Genomic DNA, 24156 nt, shown 5'->3' with positions numbered 1-24156 from the left:
GCTTCAGGATCTGGCCTTCTAAAGAGCAGTCAGGGTTGATCTCCTCTAGGACTAACCGGTTTGATAGCCTTGCAGTCCAAGGGACTCGCAGGAGTCTTCTCCAGCACCAGAGTTCAAAGGCCTCAATTCTTTGGCGCTCAGCCTTTCTTATGGTCCAACTTTCACTGCCATACATTGCAATTTTTAGTTATAGTGTCTGTAAAACTAGGCAGACCTTGGTCACCCATTGATCACATCATTGTCACACATTGCTCTGCCTTCTTGTGTTGGTTCTGTGTAGTTTTATTTTATTTGAATGTTCAGTTTATGCGTTGGCCTTTGGCTGTGATAGCAATAAATTGAATTCAACTTGCTCAGCTCTCTGTCTTTGTGATAAGCATTGATTTGACTTACCAACGATTAGTCTCCAAGGTGCTTTTTTGAAAAGGCAACGGGACTGTTTTTTTTTCCTTGAGGAGGAAGAAGAAAACGTTTTGCTCCTCATCCAGGAAGCTTCATCAATTCTGAGGGTGGTGTCAACTGTCTGTACCTATCCTTCCATCTCCCCGCTATCAGAACTGATGAAGCTTCTTGGATGAGAAGCAAAATGTTTTCTTCAAGGGGGAAAAAAACAACAACAGCCCGGTTGCCTTTTGAAAAAACACCTTTGAGAGAACTGCGACCTGGTCGACTGAGAACGTCCACAGACATTTATCAATGGTTCGATTGAAAAGAGAAATTATATATCCAGAGGTTCTTAAAAAAAGAAGAAGAATCATTGGCTTGTGAATTTCCCACAGGCATTTCCTTGTTTCTGGATGAACAGATGTGTCAAACACGATCACCTTCTGATCTGATCCAGTAGCTTTTTTTTTTTTGATTGACACGTGTGACTCTAGATTTCGGTGAGTTGGGTGTGACCCACGTCAGAGCCACGTGGCAATTTTTGACCCATGGACAAAGCAACGATTAAATAATTAGCTCAGTGGTAATGATATTGAAAGTTTAATTGCCTTGACATGCAATCTTGGTCTTGCCTTGCCTTGGCCCGGGTGTCATGCAAAAAACATTAGCGCAACCCTTGACCCGAAACGGTTTCATGCCCTTGTTTGGAAGTGTGTGTTCTTTTGCTCAACTGCAACCTCTTCCCCCATTTGCTATCTGCAAGAGCCCTGCGGCTATTATCTGCACAATACTGAAAATGAAATACAGAAGGTTAGATAAATGCTCAAAAGTGCAGTTAGGAAGACAGCAATCCCTTCCTTCTTCATTGCGTTGAAATGTATCTTTATTTTTTTTTAAATAGGCGATTTCTGTGATGTAAATCAGTGCCAGAATGGAGGGACTTGTCTGAAGAGTCTGGATCAGTCTCCTTTCTTCTGCCTCTGCGCAGAAGGCTTTACTGGGCCTACCTGTAATGAAACTGAGAAAGGTGAGTATGATATTCTTAGCCAGATGTTCTCTCTTTCCTAAATGTTCCAGATGTAGCGTGACTAGTCACCGATCAATTTTTGGCCACTGTACTGCTAAAGTTTGATGGCCAGAGCAGAGAAGACTCCTAGGGCTATGGCGGAGAGATCCAGGAGCCATAGATTGCCCTGTGTTATAGAATAGACCAGGGGTCCCCAATCCCGGTCTGTGGACCCTCACCGGTCCACAACATGCCAGCAAGCGGGCTGCACAAACAAGCAAAGCCCCATCCTTTGAACATCCCAGGCAGTGTTCAAAACCATACCCTTTCTGGTCCCTGGTGCCCAAAAGGTTGGGCATCTCTGGAACAGAATCTCCCCCTAAGCCAGAATTCTTGTGAAGGCTGCCTTAATTGAAGGCAGATCAATTCCTCTAAGCTTCCTGTGCTGAAGAGGGCAGCCCAGGAAATCTGAACAGCCCATAGGACGATTTCTTTAGGGATTAAATACAAGCTGCAATCTCTGGGCTCCTTTTTCCCCACTAATGGGCCAAGCCACCAACTTTGGTATATTCCTGCATCCGTTTTGGTTTTCTAATCAGATCTGATGGAGGTTTACAACGTGCCATTTGTCTGGAAATGATAGCCACACCAAAGGCCATTAGAATATGCGAATCATCGTTGCTCTTAAATTTAGGATTCAGCCGCTGTTCATTCTTTCTTCTGAATTAAGAGGCAGGCAAGGGGAAGAGGGCGATGCTGCTGCTTTGGGTTCTTTTAAACACAGGCAGTCCTCAACTTGCAACACTTCAATTAGTGACCATTACAACCTTTCCAGCCCCCCCGGTCACGTGATCAAGATTCAGACTCATGTTTATGACGGTTGCTATGTCCCGAGGTCACGTGATCTCCTTTTGCGACCATCTGGCAGTCAATGGGGAAGCCAGATTCACTTAACAGCCATGTTGCTAACTAAACAACTGCAGTGATTCCCTTAACAACGGTGGCGAGAAAGGTCGTACAGTGGGGCAAAAGTCATTTAAGAACCATCTCACTTAAGAGAGATGGTTCTTGCAGAGGCTGATCAAGTTTCTTTTCTTGCCAATTTTCCTCCTCCTTTTTTTAAAAAAAATAATATTTTATTAGTTTTCTATATTTACAATTCATAGGTGCTTGGTAAACAACGCGTTGCCTAGGTCTGTTTGTTTGACTTAATACTGTAGGTAAAGGTTAAGGTTCTCCCGCACATGTGTGCTAGTCGTTTCCGACTCTAGGGGCCGGTGCTCATCTCCGTTTCAAAGCCGAAGAGCCAGCGCTTGTCCGAGGACATCTCCGTGGTCGTGTGGCCAGCATGACTAGACGCCAAAGGTGCACGGAACGCTGTGACCTTCCCAGCGTAGTGGTCCCTATTTTCCTACTTGCATTTTTACGTGCTTTCGAACTGCTAGGTTGGCAGAAGCTGGGACGAGTAACAGGTGCTCACTCTGCTACGCGGCACTCGGGATTCGACCCGCCAAACTGCCGACCTTCTGATCGACAAGCTCAGCGTCCTAACCCACTGAGCCACCGCATCCCTTGACTTAATAACACACAGTAAATTCCTAATCTCTGCCCCATTTCTCCAGCCGTTGATAAAATACGTCCCCTATTTGAAAATATTCTGTATCTTCCTTTTTCATTCATCTTTAGCCCGAGTCTATCTGTTTCTGCACAGCCCAGCATTTTCTTGACTATCTCTTCTTTAGATGCTGTTTCTTCATTTTTTCCTGGGGCTGAGCAAATACAATTCTTGCTGCTGTTAATACATGCAACATTATCATATATTCCTCCTTTTGCATCTCTTGCTTTTAGGTCCCTGCCATCCAAATCCGTGCAAGAATCAGGGGGAATGCAGGTTGCTTCCCAATCGGGGTGATGCCTTCAGCGAATACATGTGCATATGTCGTCCTGGGTACAATGGCAAACACTGCCAGTACAGTGAGTATGGTTGTCTTCTGGAAAGAGATCACACAGGCCGCACTAGAGCAGCTTCTGCTAGTTTTGAACCAGTCTCCGAGAAGTTCACAAAACCAAGGGCATTCCTACCCAACCCACTCGGGTCCATCCAGAAAATGTCAAACCATTTGTGTGCCATTTTTGCCACCTACAAGACTCAGCAAGAGCCTCTCCTCTCCTCCCGGCATCGGTGGTGTGCGAAACCTGACAATGAGCCGGTGTTTCGGATTCCCGCATCCTTCATCTTAATCTTGTGTTTCTATTTTGCAGTGAAAGAAAGGGCATTTTGGGATAGGATGCTCCTCCTTTGCGATAGGCCAAGTTAAGAAACAGGCACCATTGGGATTGTAGGAATATCTTTTATGGTAGTAGAATCTTGAACGCATGCCCAGGTCTCTGTCTCTCTGCCTGTGACCAAACAAAATAAACACCATGTTATTTTTGAGTTCTCACGTGGGATCCGTGGCCTTGGTTGTTTTCTTGCAGACATTTCATTACCCAAACTAGGAAACATCATCAGTGCTAGTAGGCAGTGAGGAGGAGGAGGAGGAGGAGGAGGAGGAGGAGGAGGAGGAGGAGGAGGAGGAGGAGGAGAAGAAGAAGAAGAAGAAGAAGAAGAAGAAGAAGAAGAAGAAGAAGAAGAAGAAGAAGAAGAAGAAGAAGAAGAAGAGGAGGAGGAGGAGGAGGAGGAGGAGGAGGAGGAGGAGGAGGAGGAGGAGGAGGAGGAGGAGGAGGAGGAGGAGGAGGAGGAATAATCATCCTTGGTCCTCTTTGAGCTTAGTTTCTTTCTTGCAAACATTTCATTACCCAAACTAGGTAACATCATCAGTGCTAGGCTTTTCTCATGTTGTCTTCTTTTTAGGACTGAGTCATCTTTTCTGAAAGCCATCCCCCACTCCTCATGGTCTCTTTCATCCTTCTCTATTCCCCAGGTCAGGTCCACACTTGTTCATTTAGGGACAGAAGTGTCCCTCAGCCTTATAAACATTCATGATGGCGGAAACCATGTTCAGTGCAACATGGTTAACAAAGCTGTAGTGTAATGCAATGCAATGTGTTGTACCCTCAAGAGAAAGGGGGAGGGAGGGAGGGAGGGAGGGAGAGAGAGAGGGAGGAGAGAGAGAGAGAGAGAGAGAGAGAGAGAGAGAGAGAGAGAGAGAGAGAGAGAGAGAGAGAGAGAGAGAGATTGTTGTGTGACAGACCTAACTTTTGCCTTCTTAACAGCTAGTTATGCAGCTAACAAAGAATGACCTTGAAGGACCCCTCCCCCCTTTTTCAATCATAAAACATGAAGCTTTAGTTGTCCTCTTGTTATTTCCCAAACCATCAGTTTGGAACAAAAGAGCAGGAACATGAAGTCCAAACTAAACATTTTCTGGATTTTCCAGAAAATAATGAAGACGCAACATGACATCCTTCTAAATGAATATCGTGTGTGATATGAACCAGTGCTGTGTTTTGAGCCACAGACTGTTAACCTTTTTTTTAAAAAAATAATGGAACGTGTTGGACCGTAGTCCTAACTCTTACTAGGCAGGGCTTGATCTGACTCTCCTGAAAGGTTAGATTTGGGCGTTGTAGCCGGGAGTGATGGTGCCGCATCTGTTCTTTCCTTTTGCCCTAGATGTGAATGAATGCCTTTCTCAGCCCTGCAAGAACGGGGGGACCTGCCTGGATCTGAAGGGCAGCTATGACTGTAAATGCCCCTTGGCCTATGTGGGGAAGACCTGCCAGCTGCGTAAGTCTTTGGTCCACCTGATAGTGAGTTGGAAGAGAGTTAAGAAATGAAGAAGGCTCAGAGCACCATGGCTGGATCTGCCTGCACTGGGAAGACAGGATATTTTTCAGGCAAAGGTCACCTGCATTGGCCCCAGGGCTGCAATTCCTGCCGTCCAAGGAATGCTGAATGCCCATAAGTTTAAAGTTTCCTTGGATCTTAATTCCTGGTGGATTTTGTGGAAATCTCCAGGCAGTTTTCAAGGTTGCAATGGATGCTTCCGCTCGGATGATTTTTGATTTTGCAGGCTAGTAGTTCTCACTGTCCTTTCTCCTATCCAAGCACTAAGCAGGTCTGACCCAGCTCGATTTCAGACCTTCACAATCTCCTCTTTGCCTTCCCCACCTCTGTGCTTGTCTCTCTAAACTACTGAACAGCAGTGAGGTCACCCGTATGTCTCTGTCACCTTGTTCTTTCCCTCTGGACCTTACCCATCCAGCTTCAAAGAGGGGGAAAGAGACAAGCAAATGAACACCGATGGCTATTGGGAAGAAGAGGTGGGCATACAGAAAGCATTCTGTCTGGTGAACTCTTATGTTCCGCTGATAGCAATCCTCTTCTGAGTATTTGTTCCTGATGGACCTCAAAGCATCCTGGAGATACCAGCAGGCTTGGGGAAATTTTAAGATTTTGAAAGTAGAACAAAAATATCACAGTGGAAATCTACAGATGGACAGATGTAGCAGCTGGGGATTGAAGAGGATTCCTTCCTTCCTTCCTTCCTTCCTTCCTTCCTTCCTTCCTTCCTTCCTTCCTTCCTTCCTTCCTTCCTTCCTTCCTTCCTTCTCCCAGCCATTCAAGGTTGCTTGTTTCCTGCTCCCATTAACAGAGTTAGAGATCTTGAGACAAATCTGGCTGTCCTCCACCCCTCACCAACCCCAATTCCCCCCCCCTTCTCAATGTCACTTGTTTCTCACCTTTGAAAATCAACAATCTGCAAGCAATTGTGGAGGAGAAATCTTGTAGCCTCCTTTCCCTGCCCCAAACATTCCCACTCAGGAACCCTGGGACGGAGGAAATGGAATCATTTGAGAATTTGTATGAGGAAGAAAGTAATTCCACGTGCATCTGGCTATGCCCTAGCTAGCAATTTTGAGGACAAAAAAAATTCTCTTCCTAAGCGGCGTAGCTCCTCATAGATATCATCATGATGATTTTTTTTAAATAAAAAAATGGATTAGGTAGGTCTTTGGTTAAGATCTGCCTGTTCCTCTTAGTGAACCTTTGTATCCAAAAGCAGAGTGATTGGAAAAACCCCCAGCCCCCCCCATTTGAACTTAATGGCTCAGTCATAAGGCAAGAGAACTCATACACATTTTCTGCTTTTCTGAACAAATGCAAAAGCTGGCTTTCATCGGCAATCCAGAACGGCGCAAAACAAAACAAGCTGCACAAAAGGGCATTGCGCTTTACTTTTTTTCTTCTTTCCGAAACGCGTTTTTTAAAAAGCATAAAAAGAGCTTTGTCTTTTTTTTTTTGCTTTTGTTCAATCCCACCACCGCCCAGTGAGGTAGGCTGTGTTGCATCAGTTAATGGCTAACTTGAGGCTGTCCAACATGGCGTGAAATCTGGGTTAGAAATTTTGAAGGACTTTTTTTTCTAACCACTTTGATTCTCTGGTTATTTATTATTGCTTTTAATTCGGAGGATAACTGGAATCCTCTGTTCACACTTTACAGTCTGTTTCTCCTTACTGAAGGATAATCTTAATAGCTTGGCTGTAACAGACAGACGTGTGTTTATTCGGATATTTATTTAGGGGCAAAGGAGAGGAGACATTCAAAGGAAAAGGAGCTGGGGCAAGAAAAACTGCTTATTCCATTAAATCCCAAAGAAATCCATTAGGAAGGAGCTCTCCAACCTTTGATGCTATTTTCAGATGACGAAAAAAAAAGGGTTGGCAGGGAGATTTCAGCGAACCTGACTAGAGAATAGCGCTGCCATCAAGAAAAGCCCCAAGAGAAATTTTAAAAGAAATCCTCAAGCAATTTGAGCATGAAGTTGAAAAATGGAAACCCTTTTTGTAAGAGAGACCCAACTGGGGACAGATCTGGAAACAGGTGTGAGGACCTGGGATGCCTTTCTTGCAACAGGGCAGGGAGCCTGGCCTGTTTCAGAACACTTATGTTGATCAGGTGCGTTGCAGACACCATGGAATTATATCAAATGTAGAGAGCCATCTCCCTCCATTTTCTTTCTTTTTCTCTTTATCTTCCTCCCTCCCTTCATCATCTTTCCTTTCTCTTTCTCTCTCTCTCTTTCTTTCTCTCTTTTCCACACTTCCTCCCTCCCTAGCTTGTATGCTATCCATCTCACCAAAGGCGACTTTTGGCAGCTTACAGACATTCCCCCACCCAAAGTTTATTTAACACCTCTGCAGAGTTCAGCTTCCCTCTGAGTCATTTCTTGAACTGCCTGATGTGTGAATGGTGCTTCTTTCATTGCAGCCAGATCCATGTTTTGGAGCCTGAGTTCCCCAAGAGTACGTTGGATGATTCGGTCCTAATTTTATTGGACACTCCGCTGTTTTGTTTTGTTTTTAAATTCTGATTCTTGCGTTCCTCCTTGACCCTTTCATTCCAGCTTTTTCCAATGCTCTTGTTTTCTTCTTTCTCCCTCTCCAAAATTCACCCACCCAGGCTGTAAAGATGAGTTGGGCATGCAGACGGGAGCTATTGCAGATACTCAGCTTACAGCATCATCGGTATACTATGGCTTTCTGGGTCTGCAACGCTGGGGTCCTGAACTTGCTCGCCTCCACAACAGCGGACTTGTGAATGCCTGGACAGCCAGCAGCTATGACCTAAAGCCTTGGATTCAGGTATTGGTGCAAGAGGAAGCCTCTGTTCCAAGAGCCAAAAAGGGGAATGGAAGCATATGGCCATTATCAGTGGTGTCACAGTGGTTAGAATGTAGTATTGCAGGCTGACTCTGCCCGCAGTCTGGAGTTCGATCCTGACTGGCTCAAGGTTGACTCAGCCTTCTGAAATCAGCAAAACGAGGACCCAGATTGTTGAGGGCAATATGCTGGCTTTGTACACTGCTTGGAGAGGGCTGTAAAGCACTATGTAATGATCTATAAGTCTAAATACTATTGCTATTGCTGTTATCTCTGTATGAACTGGCCTCAGAGCCATGTCATGATTATGACACGACACGACAGTGAGATGACACAGTGGATTCTTCACCCAACCTGCAGCCACCCTGGGACATGCAACAATTAGCAGATAGTAGTTGTAGGTTCCAGGTCAGGGATGTCAAACTGCCAGCCCATGGGCCGGATGCGTCATGCCAAAACCGTGCCCACCCCAGCTCCTGCAATGGGGGAAAAGTCACGATATGTCGCGACACATCGCGTGATGTGGCGAATTTGACACCCCTGGTCTAAGTGTGGTTAGATCGCAGCGCCTTGTATCTTTTTAGTTGAACAAGCCTGCTAAGACCGATGAAGTTAAAGAACATCTGGAGAACTACACATGCCTGCCAAGATTAAAGTTCTTTTTATGCTTCCTTTGATACCACAAAAGCTTTCTTTAAAACGTAAACACAGTGTCAGAATTCGCTGCTGGTGATGGAAAGGCAGGGCAAGCTTTCTTATAATCCTGCCTCTTTTTATTTTAGCCAATTTTATTAGTTTCAGAAAGAGAATAAATTACAAAAGGACAGGAAAAGAAGGAAGGGAATCAAGGAGAATAAGAAGTTAGGAAGGACAAGGGAAAAAAATGGAAAAAAGAAATACAAGGAGAGTGATTTCCGACTTTCTTCAGTACCGATCCAAATATATAATAAAATAACCTCTTAATCTACACTGAAACAAACAAACAAACAACCCACAGTGATAATGTAAAAAGTATGTCAGTTTAACAATCCTACATTTTATTCATAGTGAGACGGGAAATAAAACTCTGTTACATTTTTAAAAACAATAACCAAAAAGCTTGAGTTGGTCTTTGGTTAGATAGAGCTTGGCATGGAAATTCTTAGCGAATTTTTCATTTTCTGGTAATAGTTCATGTTACTTTATATTTCTAGGTGGCATTGGCTTTCTTTGAAAAACAAACAAACAGATCCTTGCCCTGGGGAGATTACCATTTAACCTTGTCTAATGGAAATTACTGTACTGAGCTAATTAACAAAACAATGCACATATGCAGAACAGACTCAAAGAATAATGTCACTTCAATACAGTCTTTAAGTTTTGACACAGGATCAAATACTTGGTTTTGCTGTTTTCATTTGGCTTTTTCCAGGCAATTTGACTCCTTCTGCCTCTTTTAAAGTCCTTCACCGCCCCCCCCCTCTTTTTTTTTTATTCCATGCAGATCAATCTGTTGAAAACAATGTTCATCTCTGGGGTGGTTACTCAAGGGGCAAGCCGTGGAGGATTCTCAGAGTTTGTTGAGACCTACAAAATTTCCTACAGTCTAGATGGACAAGTATTTGAATTCTACAAAGATGAGAATCAAACCCGCGAAAAGGTGGGTAAGAGAGAGGGGCTGAAGGCGAAAGAAGGAAAGGAAAACAAAGGAATTATTTCTAAACCACGCTTAGGATACGTAAACATTTTGGAACGATCAGAGTTGCTTTATTTACATGTTATCCTTTCAAGAGCATAACGTTGGACGCCAAAGCATTATCAGATGTGCTACAAAGGGGAGACCTTTGGCTTCCTTTAACTCTTGGTTAATTCTTCCCTTAATTCTTGTATCCAGTGAAGCAGAAGCCTAAAGGCTTCTCACACAAAGAGGAATATCTCTTCTTTTCTCTCCTCCCCTCCCCTTCTCTTCCTGTTTCTTTCCTTCCTTCCTTATTTCCTCCCTCCCTCTTCCTGTTTCCTTCCTTCCTTCCGTCCTCCCTCTCTCCTGCCCCGTCTCTCCTCCCCTCTCCCCTTCCTCTTCTCTTCCTGTTTCATCCCTCCCTCCTTCCCTCTGTCTTTCCTCCCCTCCCCTTCTCTTCCTGTTTCTTTCCTTCCTTCCTTATTTCCTCCCTCCCTCTTCCTGTTTCCTCCCTTCCTTCCATCCTGCCCGTCTCCTGCCCCGTCTCTCCTCCCCTCTCCCCTTCCTCTTCTCTTCCTGTTTCCTCCCTCCCTCCTTCCCTCTGTCTCTCCTCCCCTCCCCTTCTCTTCCTGTTTCTTTCCTTCCTTCCTTATTTCCTCCCTCCCTCTTCCTGTTTCCTCCCTTCCTTCTGTCCTCCCTCTCTCCTGCCCCGTCTCTCCTCCCCTCTCTCTTCCTCTTCTCTTCCTGTTTCCTCCCTCCCTCCCTCCTTCCCTCTGTCTCTCCCCCTCCCCTTCTCTTCCTGTTTCTTTCCTTCCTTCCTTATTTCCGCCCTCCATCTTCCTGTTTCCTCCCTTCCTTCTTTCCTTCCCTCCCTTTCTGTCTCACACGTAGTAAAAAGCTTCCCATCAGGAACACGTATGAAGTTGCATGTGTAAAGGAAGCAGTATGATTTGCATTTAAAAGAAGGGAAAGGCCTTGGCAGTTTATCTGTTGTAAATTATTGTAAGATGTATAGAAATTATTTCTATTTTATGGAATATTATAAACGTACAAGGGGAGAAAATGTTCTGCGATTGTTTTTCTCAAACCCCTGGAAGGGGTTTTTTGGGGGGTGGGCGTGTGCGCGCGCACGTGCGCCTTTGAGTCTGTTAATTCCTGGCAACTGCCTGGATAGCAGTAGTCCCTGCAGTTTTCTTGGCAAGATTTCGGAAGTGGATCGCCATTGCCTGCATCCTCAGGCTGAGAGAGAAGGAGGGACCGGCCCAAAGTCACCCAGCTGGCTTTGGGTCTAAGGACCTAGAACTCACAGTCTCCTAGTTTCTAGCCCGACACCTTAATCACTACACCAAACTGGCTCTTGTATAGAAAATTATATAGTAGTGGCCAAAATTGCAGAAACCTTTTGGGGAAAGTGTATGTTTTCAAGTTTGATGGCTAATAACACCACTTTTTGTTGGAGTAGTACCATAAATGTATATATCTATGGAAAGATAATTTAATCAAGAATGTAATGCAACAAAGTTTGTTCAATGATCTGCACTGTATTCTATGAAAGGTTAAAAAGGTAAAGGTAAAGGTTCCCCCGCACATGCGTGCTAGTCGTTTCCGACTCTAGGGGCCGGTGCTCATCTCCGTTTCAAAGCCGAAGAGCCAGCGCTTGTCCGAGAACGTCTCCGTGGTCATGTGGCCGGCGTGACTAGACGCCAAAGGCGCAGGGAACGCTGTTACCTTCCCACCGGAGTGGTCCCTATTGTTCTACTTGCATTTTGACGTGCTTTCGAACTGCTAGGTTGGCAGAAGCTGGGATGAGTAACAGGCGCTCACTCTGCTACGCGGCACTCGGGATTTGACCCGCCAAACTGCTGACCTTCCGATCGACAAGCTCAGCGTCCTAACCCACTGAGCCACCGCGTCCCTTACATGAAAGGTTATAGCTGAATAACCAGAAAAAGGAAGCAAAACTTGCTTAGGTGGATATTGGGTAGCTTTCCTTCATCCGATTGTAGCCAATGAGCGTGAGTGTTTAGAGAGCCAATCAGGTGTCATCGTGTTTTGGCAATGAGCCAATCAGATCACAGTAGGATTCGATTGTTGATGTCATGTATTGAAGTTGAGAGGAGGACATTTGTCAGTGTGTTACGTGATCCCTATCAAGTCGGTTGGGTTTTTTTTGTGTGTTTTCATTTGGTGAGCTCGTAAAACATAATAAAATCAAAGTAATGGTGCAAAGAGTTGACTGGTCACCCAGAAAGCAATGTAAAATAGTATTATTAAGTGAACAAGGCTACATCTATAAAGAAATTAGAAGAAAAATGGGTGGAAACTTAACCAAAGGTGGCATTGCTACTGTACACTTTTCCCAAAATGGTTTCCACAGTTTTGGCCACTACTGTATGTTATGAGATATTGTCAACATAAAACGGGGACAAAAGTTTTCCGTGACTTAAAAAAAAAAAGCTTTGGAGTTAGGAGGTATGTGTGGGGGGGATGACTTAGGATTTGCATTGCTAGAATTCCATTCCTATAGACTGACTTTTTAGCACCTTGCCCTCCCCTATACTTAATGCTAATTATATTTAATTTTCTCCCGGCTCCAGATGGATCGGTAGTAGCATTCAGTTTATAGCTTGAGGGTATTTGAAGAGCTTCAGTTGGTGTTAAATATTTGGAAATCCAGCAGTTCTGATTTTTTTTTTGCAAGCCCTGACAAGTAAGATAATCAGAAGCACATTTCTCTTCAAGCATCGTTGACTTTGTCAGTTCTTCTTGGGCATTCTTTCTCTCTGCTGCCCCCCCCCCCAATTTAAGTTCTTCTCACCTTCTTGGGGGGGGGCGGGAAAGGCACAAAGCGCCTTTGAGTGAGTTAGTTCCAGTATTAACTTGAGGCATGTGGGGTGTAGCCTCTAAGATCTGAATGCTGACTTGACCTCCTTCTAAAAAAATATATATGATTATGTGTTATTCTCCAAGCCTCGGCATTAATGAGCAATCAGAACTGGGGAAGCTGTCATAGGAATTTTTCCAGCATCTTGTTTACTCAGGACTGAACTTTACTCGATCAACCAAAGTTTGTGGATCTAGTTAAATTAACCAGGCGGATTGCATCCTTCCTCTCTTACTCAATATTACAAACAAAAGTCTTTTTTTTTCTTTTTCTTCAGCTGAATGCTAAACACTAAAATGATAAAATCCCACATGCTGGAACTGGGTTTAACTAGTTTTATTTTATTTATTAAATGTATATGCCACCCATCTCACTCTCCCACTGGACAGCTTATAAGGCAACAAAAGCATAAATACAAAAAAAATAAGAGTTTAATGGGGACTAAAAACCAAGAGCATGAATGGTTTTGCTTAGCTGCATACAATTCGACTTGCTCTTCTCCAAAATTTCACAAAATATATTAATTTTTGACGAAAGGGACAATAGTAGGATGGGACGAGAAGCTTCTGCTGTATATGAATTGAATGTATATAAAATGATATGTCGTATCTTTTCATGTGAAATCTAACAAATGAATATTGTTTGGCATTGATTAATCTGCCAGTTATAGGAGCCGTGTAGTGGCTTAGAGGTGGACTTCTCGCCTCACAATCAGGCTGTGATTTCGATTCTAGGTAGCAGCGGATATTTCTCTCTCTGGGAACAAAGAGAAAATATCTGTTGTGAACTCTGCATAGGCATCAGGAAGGGCATCCAGCCAGTAAACACTCAGCTCCATTCAGCCATCCCGATGCAAGGGATTACAAGGTCATTAAAAGAAAAATTATCTGTCAGTTACGGTCTTTAGTTTCTCTACATTAATCAGTTGCAAAACATTATGTTCTTTAGTTCGTCAATTATAAGGATTATTTTTATTTATTTTAGCAGTAATATATAATAGTATCATTGTTGAATTGTATTATCCTACGCATGTAGCTTACCTTAGTACAATGCAATCTTTATTTTGCTCAGTGATCCGTGCACAATAAGATATAAAAGCTTATGAGAACAAATAAATATAGAACAATCGGGGATATTAGTACTTGATGTGTCTTAACTTCTGCCACAGGAAATTTGCCTATGGGGTTGTCATTAGTATTAGAAGGCACATACTTTGTACACCAAAGATTTGTCCATCTAGAACAGGGGTGTCAAACTGCCGGCCTGCAGGCCGGACGCGTCACGAGGAAATTGCGCCCACCCCATTGCCGGCAATGGGGAAAAAGCTCCGATATGTCATGCGACGTCGTGAATTTCACATGTCTCATCTAGAATGCTGTTGCAAGACAAGCAAAATGAATGAGTGCCTTATATTCTTGTAAATGTTATATGGCACAACAGTATGTGAATGATGGTTTTGATTTCTCTTGAATTGGGTGGACAAATTTGTTTACTTAAAGGTATTAATTATCAGTTCAAGAAAATAGGCAGCAAGATGTTATACTGTGTCCAAACAAGTCCTTTTCAACCTAAGGAAAGGGAGAGATGTTAGATATTTGGTGAGTATACAGGTCATCCTGGAATCCAGGTTTTGCCGTTCTATGGGATCCAACCGATCTGTAATTTATATCCTTCATGCTCTGAAGGAATAGGTGGGTGATACTGTAATCCAAAATAAAGAATACTCAGCTGAAAGACCATAGAAAGCTACCTTGGATTTTATAAGATCACTCCAACTTGATTTAACTTTTCACTGTCAATACAAGGTGTAATTAGAGTCAGGTTGGGGAAAATGTTGAACCATTAGATCACTTGTGGAACCTTTTATGACTTGTGGACTTCAACTCCCAGAATTCCTCAGCCAGGCATACTGGCTGAGGAATTCTGGGAGTTGAAGTCCACAGGTCATAAAAGAGCCAAGTTTGAAGACCCCTGCTTTAGAGAGTCATCAGGCACCAAACCAATATCTCAGCTTGGGGCACCCTACCTCAAGACTGAAGATGGTAATGGATTCCATACACATCTTTTGGAATGGTCAAAATTGCTCCAAAGAACTTAGGTTGCAGCATTTATATTGTGTTTTTATGGCATAGATGCCCATTTCCGAGTTCGTTTTAGCTTTGAAAAGCTAGATGGAGTAGGAGGAACTAGCTCCCCCCTTTGGTGAGAAAAAAAAACAGTGCTGTCTAGAAAATGTCATTATGCTATCCTTCCGAGAATCCTCGTTATCAAAAAGCACTCCTAGATGTTTCAAAATATGGATCTGCTCAATCTTGTTAGACTGTATGATCCAGGTTCTTGGTTTAGCTTTTTTCTTACCCCACTCCCTCATTTTTTTTGATATATTATAATTAACTGCGAGTTAATTATAGAGGGTAATAGCTTCCATGGCTTATTTGAGTCCAATTGGGCTTTGGGAACTTAGATTAGTCTGCATCCAGTGGTGGGATTCAGCTGGTTCTCACCACTTTGGCAGAACCGGTAGCTAATTTTTTGTTACCCAGGCCCAGAATGGACTTCCGGAAGAGGCATCCACGCAGAGAACCAGTTGTTCACATATTTGCATCCCACTGCTGTCTGCAACTATGTAGGTCAACCCGTGTTCCTGTCATGCCTACTCATGAAACTTGACTTAAAAATAGAAGTGGTTCAAGACAAATTATCCGTGTATCCAAAAAGGGATTTGCATTCTCATATCTGTGACCAAAGCCCCATAATCTAGCCGTTATGCTATTATTGTATTGTACATATATATGGAAAAGCAGCGTCTCCAGGACTGTGTAGCACTGGAAAGGGGTTCACATTCCTACTTTTAAGATACTCTTCATTTTATATTTTCCTTCCTGCAGATTTTCTCAGGCAATGCAGACAAATATACTGCAGTGACCAACATGTTTAATTCTCCAGTCATCGCCCAGTATTTCCGAATCCACCCAGTGAAGTTCTATCGTGGCTGCACTCTGCGGTTTGAACTGATTGGCTGTGAGATGAATGGTAAATGCTTCCCATTGGTCTAATGAATTTGGGTGGAGGTGCATACTCTTGCATGGATAATTGGGCAACAGGCTTCTGGTGCCTTCACATAGATTTCTTTCCCTACAACATTCTTTTTCTGAACTGGGGATGGAGCAAAGGAAAGCAAAAGTGCTGACAGAACCGCAAAGAGGTTCTCTGGAATCAAAAAACTTCATTTTAGAGGTCCTCTACTTTCTAATAGTCCTTGAAAATTAGGCCTGTCATTCTGAGCACTTGGAACAATTTGCCAGCTTGGTGTAATTGAAAAATAAAATAAAAACGTTGCCTGGGTGGTTTAAATTATCCCTCAGGAAAGCCAGAATTTTGCAAGCTGTATGAAAGATGTAGATGAGCTTGGTCAGCCTTTTTGCATAATTCCAGGGCTCTGCTGCAAAAAAATGGGGAAGGCTAGAATGATGGACTCTTTTAAGTAGATGGTGACATGCTGATGCAAAGAGGGGATGCTGATGGACCATCTTAAGTATTTTCTTTAGGAGGCAAGTCTATATTTGGCATTGCTCATCATTTAAAATGGGTACCTGCAGCTTAAGGATGAGACTTGCCAGCATGGCTGACTTAAACTAGGTCTTCAGCGAACTTGACTTATGGTCCTGGGAATCTTTGTTGCTAACTGTGAGGTCTCCATATTCCAACTTATGGGGGCCTGGACCTCTCTCCCATTAATTGCTTTCAGATGGACAATCTCTAAACATCTTAAAGCATCGTAAAGTTGTCTTGGTCCCATCTCTTTGTCCTTAGTAGATTTCTAGTTAGAAAGTAGAGGTATTCAGAAGACTTCATTTCAAGCCTTTTCCAAGACAGGTCATTTCGCACGCGAAGCTTTTCTGCTGCTTTGATTGGGAGCAGGCCAGAGTTGGTTATAAGATGGGTGGTTATGTGAATGTTTTAAATGCAAATAAATAAAATGGCTTGAAATGAAACATTTGCATGCCCTTAGTAGAAAGGGGGAAAAAATGAAATTGGCAGGAAAATACAGAAGAATGACAAATGGAAGACGAAACCATCTGTTCTACAAATGGCCGAGTATTGTAAATCTGTCGAGTTGATTTCATTTTTTAAGATTAGCACTAAAATACAGTCCTCTTTGGCGCGCTTTTCCATAAATCTAGTCACTATTCCTTGCAGTTTTACTTAATGCTACTTTTGTAAATGCTTTGCATTTTCTATATATTCATGGAAGTGTGACTTTTTGTCCAAGCATTTTCCCAGTTCCCATCTTTTTTAAATTGACGAGGTGTGTGGCAACGTTTAGAGGGTTGTGCCTTTCAAATGCTAACTAATCCTAGAGTTTGGAGATGGGCTTGAGAATGCAAAAATTAAATACTTTCCCATTTCAGTGTCAGTGACTGTTGATGCAAAACTAGCTAAATGTACATCCTTAATCTGGGGTGTAGAATTCTGGCAGGTTGTTACTGCATAAATGCCAACCAAGAGCCGTGGTGGGGCAGTGGTTAGAAGGCAGTACTGCAGGCTCCTTCTGCTGACTGCCAGCTGCCTGCAGTTCGAGTCCCACCGGCTCAAGGTTGACTCAGCCTTCCATCCTTCCCAGGTCCATAAAATGAGGACCCAAGTTGTTGGGGGCAACAGGCTGACTTTGTAAACCGCTTAGAGAAGGATGTAAAGCACTGTGAAGCGGTATATAAGTCTCAGCGCTCTTGCTCTTGCTATCCTCTGTCTGCATCAGTGATCACCAGGATACCCTCTGGATGTCTTTTGTTGCTTTAAAAAATTGATCTTCCTCTTGGGGGACTTTTGGGAGAAGTTTCTCCTTGAAGGCACCCCCCCCCTTGGGAGAGTCTTCTTGCTTCCGAACTCTTGCCTTTCACTACGTCTATAAATCATTGTGTTACAGTGTATTTCAACACGGCAGGTTGCTCTGAACCTTTGGGCATGAAGTCCCATCGCATCTCTGACCAGCAGATCACAGCCTCCAGCGTGTACAAGACCTGGGGCTTCAATAAGATGACTTGGCACCCTTACTTAGCCCGCCTTGATAATACAGGGAAATCCAATGCCTGGGCCGCCCTCACCAATAAGCCAGGCGCGTGGCTTCAGGTATGTCCTTGCCAGAAGGGATCAAAGCTGGTGGAAGAAGAAGAAGAAATGGTTTTAACTGGAATCTGTGGGGTGGGGGTGATAAAGGTGGTCCTTGCTGTGATCATCCAGCTCCCTTGCATAATTTATAATAGAAAGAAGAACGCACCTGACTCAACCGCTGTTCATTTCATAACCATTCTGTTTACAATAGCACTGGAAAATAGTGAGTTACGATTATTTTTCACGTGACTGTGTAGCATCCCCGTGGTCACATGATCAAAATTCAGAGGCTGGGAAACTGACTGGTATTTATGACAGTTGCAGTGTCCCGGGGTCATGTGATCCCCTTTTGTGACTTTCTAATGAGCAAGGTCAACGGGGAAGCTGGATTGACTTAACAACTTAGTAACAACCATCTTACTAACTTAACAACTTGCTAAGCAGCCAGCTGTAAGCACTGGACTACCTGTACTATTTAAAAAATAACAGTGAGGTTATTTTTCCACTTAGAAAAAAAAGAGCTCGCTAGAAACCAGAATGTTTTACTCGGTCAGTTTGGGATCTGGTCCATTTTTCAATAGCTCTTGCTAAACAAAAGCATTTCTTCAGTCCTCCTCAAAAAACCCCAATGGTGTGTTTCTCTATTTATGAGTAGCTTGTCTCTCATCCTACCAGCAAATAGTCTTTCTTTCTTTCTTTCTTTCTTTCTTTCTTTCTTTCTTTCTTTCTTTCTTTCTTTCTTTCTTTCTTTCTTTCTGATAAATGAATATATTGGATTCCTACCTTGTGTGCAGAGGCAATGAAGCAAATCTAATGTTTCAGGAAGGAGAGGATTGCAAATGTAGTGAGAAAAACTGGATAAGGATATGCCAGTTTGCTTGAACTGGTATATTTTAACTGAGTCTTAAAATAATGATTTTTGATCTTGGAGGATGGAGAGTGCCGTTTACATTTGGCAGTTCCTTGATAGATTTAAAACACTTCCCTTGTCCTTCCAACCTCAAATCTTGGTCCAAACCAATTCTGTTCATTCACAGAATTGTTGAATAAAAGCGGGCCCTTCTCAGCGGGTTTCCAATTATTATTTTGATGTTTTTTCAGGACCTCTTTTCATTTCAAAGAATATTGAGTTTGCAAAGCCTTAAAACCTTAGCACAAAAGGCAAAGAGGGATGGGAGAGAAGCAAAGGATGCAAGCTCCATCTGTTCAGTTTTTTGTTAGTTTTTAAAGGGCAATATTCCTCCTGATTAAAAACAAAACAAAAAACCTCTCTCTTGAATGCAGTTTAGGGTGCTAAAGATTTCCTGTTGAGAATAGCTTGTTTGAAGCACAGTAGCTCTTATTCCCTTATACTTTTCCATTGCTCCCATCTCCCTTTATATGATACATTATGATCATCCTTTTTATTATTATTATTAAATTCAATATAGAGAGAGAGCCCAAGTGCCAATAATTCTGGACAGTTTTACTTTTTAGTTGAAAAGTAACTCCTAGTTAGCTTTTTGCTTTTTACACTCACTCTCTCTATATATTTTAATTTTATACCCTTTATATAATTCTTACATGCAACATGCAAGGTAAAATGAGGACCCAGATTGTTGGGGGCAATAAGCTGACTTTGTAATAATGCCGCTTGGGGGGGGGCCCAAAAGCCCTAATAAGCAGGCATATACATAGAATGAAGGCTACTGCTAAGTTTGTAAGCCGCCCTGAGTCTTCGGAGAAGGGCGGGATATAAATGGGATTAAAAAAAAATAAATAAATATTTTTTATGTTTCTTCATAACAACTGTACTCTATCCAGTGATATTCATTTATGGCTATAAAGAAGACTGATTTGATTTGATCAAGAGAATAGAATAGAATAAAAACTTCTATTGTCCCTTTAAATGTACACTAATCAGCATACATTAAAATGAAATTTTGTTGCAGTCAGCTCTCAAAACAAATACCGTTATGCATAAAGCCACATACACACTCACACACACACACACACACACACACACATGACACAGAGAAACATCACTGTCTAGTTCAAATATATTCATATACATGGCGGAAAAAAGAATCCTGTGAATTTATAAGAGGGATGGCATAAGGAACAAAGCTGTTACAGTATCTAGTAGTTCTGCTATAAATATTTCAAAACCTTCTCCCAGAGGGGAGCTTTTACTTCCACCAGGGCAAAGATTGTGTTTTCTTTCTGCAGATTGATCTTCTGAGAGTGAAAAAAGTGACTGGGATCATAACACAGGGAGCACGAGATTTTGGGCACATTCAGTACGTAGCAGCCTACAAAGTGGCCTACAGCAATGATGGGAAATCCTGGACTGTCTACCACGACAATAAGACAAACAGCATCAAGGTAGAATTGGGCAAAAAAGTGTTGTAGGATTGAGAGTCAATGCCAGGTCTTTCTTGGACTAAAAACCATTAGCATCCTGGAGTTGGGTCTTTTCAGAATAATTGTGTGGTAATGTTATGCGAAGAAGCTTCTTGGATAAGATGCGAAACGTCTTCAAGGAAAAACAAAACCCACTTGCCTTTTGAAAAAACACCTTTGGGACAACCTTGACCTGGATGACTGAGAATCTCCATAGTTATCTCCAAGGCTGTGTTGTTCCCTTATTGTCACACCAGGGGGCAGCACTTCATCTAAAAATAGCTAATCAGGGTCAGATCTGCTTAGCATTAGGAAAGTAGACTATCAGGAAATCCAAGGACTGTACACTAGATGGGGGAGTTTTAAAAACATTCTGAAAGAAGCCCATAACAAATTATTTCTACAATGTTCCCAAGAAAGCAACAGAGTCATTTGGAGTTAAATATAATTTGAAGACACTTGACTTTTATTAACATTTCCTTTTTTTAAAAAAAAACAACTGGTGCCAGCCTCTTTATTTGCCTGTGGTTTCCCTTGCTAAAAAAATATCTGGAGTCTGTCTATGAATATATATGAGGCATCAAAAGAACAAGTAAAATGCAGCAGAAATGTGTTCCGAGCTTGGGATTCTGTTTTTGTTTTTTAAATTTTCCCAGACGAATTTAAGTTAGTTATCTCAATCCGCCTGTGCAGGTCCTCAACTTATGACCACAATTATTACTTATTATTTTACTTATTAAATTGGTCTGCAAGGTCTCTCTCTCCCCAAATTTCTGTTGCTAATCAAGACAGTTAAATTAAGTAAGCTTCGCTTTTTTTTTCTTGCCGACGTTGTTGAGTGATCTTTGCTAACTTCTTAAAAATTAACCTCTTCTTCTCTCCTCCTTCCCTTCTCCGCGTAGATATTCCAAGGCAACCACGACAACAATTCCCACAAGAAGAACATGTTTGATGTGCCGTTTCACGCCCGCTTTGTCCGCATCTTACCTGAGGCTTGGCACAACCGCATCACATTGCGAGTGGAACTTCTGGGATGTGACGAGTAGATGGTTGAGCCAAGGAGGGATGGTGTCAAGAATCGGACTGCTCCACATCTCCCCAAGGATGCTTTTCCCCCTCCCCGCCCCCACCCCAAGAGATCCTGTGAGGCTTGCAGTTCCAGCATCATCTCCTCCATCTTTTATTTTTGCACCGTTTGTAAGAATGCCTCATCTTTCGCAGGTTGGGCGTTGCCAAACTTTTAGAGATGGTTTACCAGAAGAAATCAGAAAGAAGGAACTTTCAGTATGTCCCACCTGGTCCTTTTCTGCTCCCCTTTTGCTTTCTCAAATTATAGGGCTGGCTTTTTGAGGCGTGGCTGCCCGGTCTGTATGAGGCTTCCACAGTGAGGCTTCCACAGTGGGTTCCCAACTCTGCACTTTAAGGACCTTTTTTCTGTGGCACGCTTTCTGTTTTTAAGGTCCTGCCAAGTTTGGGGTTCTCCTGGAGCACGATCATACACTGTAGATTTAAGTGGGCTTAGCAGTCATTTCTCCTCTCTAAGGCCCCCTCAAAACTATTAATTCGGGGCAACTTTGAGCTCTCTAGCCGAGATCCTCCCTTCCTCTAGAAATTACAGTCCCCAGGATTCTCTTTTTAGACAGCTGATGGGCATTTTATGGACAAAGGAACAAGTAGTTTTGCCACCTCGCTTTTGAAAATTAAACAGATGCGCCCAGTTTTATATATACAGTATTTTTTTTCCCCTACTCCAGTTGCTGAAGGAGAGTTAAGTCGTCTTTGCCAATCCTGCCTGAGGAACACACGCAGCACAATTTTCTCAGCTCCAGCCAATTCCCACCTGCGTTTATATTTAACTTTGCCACCACGAGGGCTGGAAACTTTTATTTTTTTTTATTTTTTTTTTTTAGCCACGAGAATGAAATTCTTCACTCACATTCATCCTGCTGTTTTGTCTTCTTTAGCTTCCCGCTCAGACTCTTCCGAAGCCGCTCGACCTCTTCGTTCCCCCAAGTACGCACGCCTTTGCGGACGGAAAGAACCGAAGTGTTTTTCTTCCTCCCCGCTACCCTTGTGCCACAGCTGCCATCGAGAATTCTACACCCTCATGTCAACCTCATGCTTGGCAGAGACACTAAAAAGAAAAAAAGAATTTTCTGGAGGGGAAGAAAAACATTTTTTTTTAAAAAAACAAAAATGCAAATAAACGTGGGCCGTTCTTTTGGCAGGGCCGAGGGAGGGGTGGGTTGGGACATATGTCTTTCTGTAGTCGGTGGCTGGCTTTGGGGTAGAGTGGGGAAGAGCTGAGGATGTGCATTCTGGAAGTAATTAACCCAGAGCAAAGGAATCCAAAGTTGTAAGCAATTCTGATGACGGCTGTGACTTCGCGACGGGGATGCAGTGTTAAAAGAAGGACGGGCAATATTAAAACAAGAACTCCGCTTTCTAATGTCTCTTTCCATGTACGGAACTCAGAGAGAACTTAAAAAGAGCTTTTTTAAATAAAAAAAAGAGAGAGAAAGAACCAGTGGATGGGAGGGCGAGGGAGCTGGGGTGGAACAAATGAAAAGGTATCTTTCCTAGACGGGTTACTTTGGGGAGACTCAGAGAAACCCTTTGTCCAAGTGGATATCTCTAGAAGTCCAAACTAAGTGATGGACAGCCCCAGCCCCTTTTGGGGTCCTGTCAGGCTAAGCCTGGAGAAAACTGACCGCCTGGTTTATCCCCATATTGAGGCAAGAAGCAGATGGACATGGCTACTTCACCAGTTTGGCACATCCACGTTTGCAAAGCTCAGCTTTGCGAAAGTTGGGTGGCATATAGTGATGATGATGATAACCATTCAATCGCATCCGACTCTTGGCGACACGACGGGCCAGGTCTTGCCACATCTTCTGATCTTGCAGTATTTCTACGGGTTTTTCTATCCTCTTATCACCTTAGATGGGCTGGTATTCCATTTAATCCTGCAATCATACCTTTAGCGCCATCAAACAACACCTGCCTATCCCAGATCCTTGGGAAGGACTCGATAGGTGAATAATCCAGTCTAAACATCTGGCGGACTGTGCAATCAAACCGCCAGCATACAAACCTGTGTGAACAACAATAAAACTCAAACTTTCCCCTAATTCAGCCCTGGCCATAGGTGTGGTGCAGCCTCTCTTGATGACTTTTGACTTTTTCCAAAAACTGTGATGTGTGTTTCTTGGTCATCAGAGGGTTTCCTGCCATTGGTGTAACTGGATGTCGGGGAGCCTTAAAGCAAGGATTCTCCTGAAATTTGACAGTGGAAAATAGCTAAAAGTTTCTTGATTTGCCATATGGAGCTGATTCTGAAGACGGAAACTGGCTCAAAGTGGATTTCGCTGTTTCTCTCTCTCTCTCTCTCTCTCTCTCTCTCTCTCTCTCTCTCTCTCTCTCTCTCTCTCTCTCTCTCTCTCTCTCTCTCTCTCTCTCTCTCTCTCTCTCCTTTTGCTGAACTCTTGTTAAGCAGTGAACGAGGAAAAGGAATTGTGACTTTTCATTAGGCTCTCAAACATGGATCTTAGGATGCCAGGATCAGACTGTAAGTCCCAAATTTGATGAGCTGCTGGATGAAGTTGATACTTCAAGTTTAAGGGCTATGCCACTTGTGTAAGAATGTGAACACTATTTTCTGAGGACTGTTTCAATTTATTGAAAGGAAGAGACTTCAGGGGAGTAAGTTAGAGGAGGGATGAAGCTGGAGACCGTTGGGATCTTGGCAATGGGCATGTATTTATGACGCATCCTGGCATCGTGTGATACCTATTTGTGACTTTCCCATCCAGTTTCTGACAAGCAAGCTCAGTGAAGGAAGCCAGATTTGCTGAACAACCATGTGGTTCACTTAAGAACCGTGGCAATTTGCTTAACAACCATGGTAAAGGTTGTCAAATTGGAGGACAAATTGAATCCTTGGGCATCTTTCCTGTTGTTGAGGTGCGGTTGTGTCACATGTCTACACATTCTGATCTGATTGCTTTCTGAGCCCACCTTGACCATCCATCCACCCAGTGCTTTTAAGCTGCTTCCATTGTACCCTTTAAGCAGTGAACAATATTATTGAATCATTTCATGAAAACCAAATCAATAAAACCAC

The 24156-nt window shown here is 42.9% G+C and overlaps 2 protein-coding genes across 4 annotated transcripts in view; one reads left to right on the top strand and one right to left on the bottom strand.

Annotated features, from left to right (window-relative positions):
- MFGE8 (milk fat globule EGF and factor V/VIII domain containing) overlaps positions 1–23082 on the top strand; it is a 35137-nt gene extending 12055 nt beyond the window's left edge. Inside the window, exons 2-10 of one of the 3 annotated variants that reach the window (XM_083371354.1) lie at positions 1286–1411; positions 3239–3364; positions 5007–5120; positions 7799–7980; positions 9482–9637; positions 15428–15572; positions 17467–17669; positions 19860–20015; positions 20936–23082. In XM_083371354.1, coding sequence (XP_083227480.1) covers positions 1286–1411; positions 3239–3364; positions 5007–5120; positions 7799–7980; positions 9482–9637; positions 15428–15572; positions 17467–17669; positions 19860–20015; positions 20936–21079 — 1352 coding nt within the window. In that variant the 3' untranslated portion in view covers positions 21080–23082. The remainder of the gene's footprint in view (positions 1–1285; positions 1412–3238; positions 3365–5006; positions 5121–7798; positions 7981–9481; positions 9638–15427; positions 15573–17466; positions 17670–19859; positions 20016–20935) is intronic. The other 2 variants (XM_083371353.1, XM_083371352.1) reach the window with 2 other exon arrangements.
- ABHD2 (abhydrolase domain containing 2, acylglycerol lipase) overlaps positions 1–24156 on the bottom strand; it is a 203139-nt gene that overhangs the window by 82770 nt on the left and 96213 nt on the right. The window lies entirely within an intron of this gene.

This window comes from Vipera ursinii (genome assembly GCF_947247035.1).
Source record: "Vipera ursinii genome assembly, chromosome: 11".
Taxonomy (NCBI): domain Eukaryota; kingdom Metazoa; phylum Chordata; class Lepidosauria; order Squamata; family Viperidae; genus Vipera; species Vipera ursinii.
Note: the sequence above shows the minus strand (reverse complement) of the source record. Positions and strands in the feature narration are given on the sequence as shown.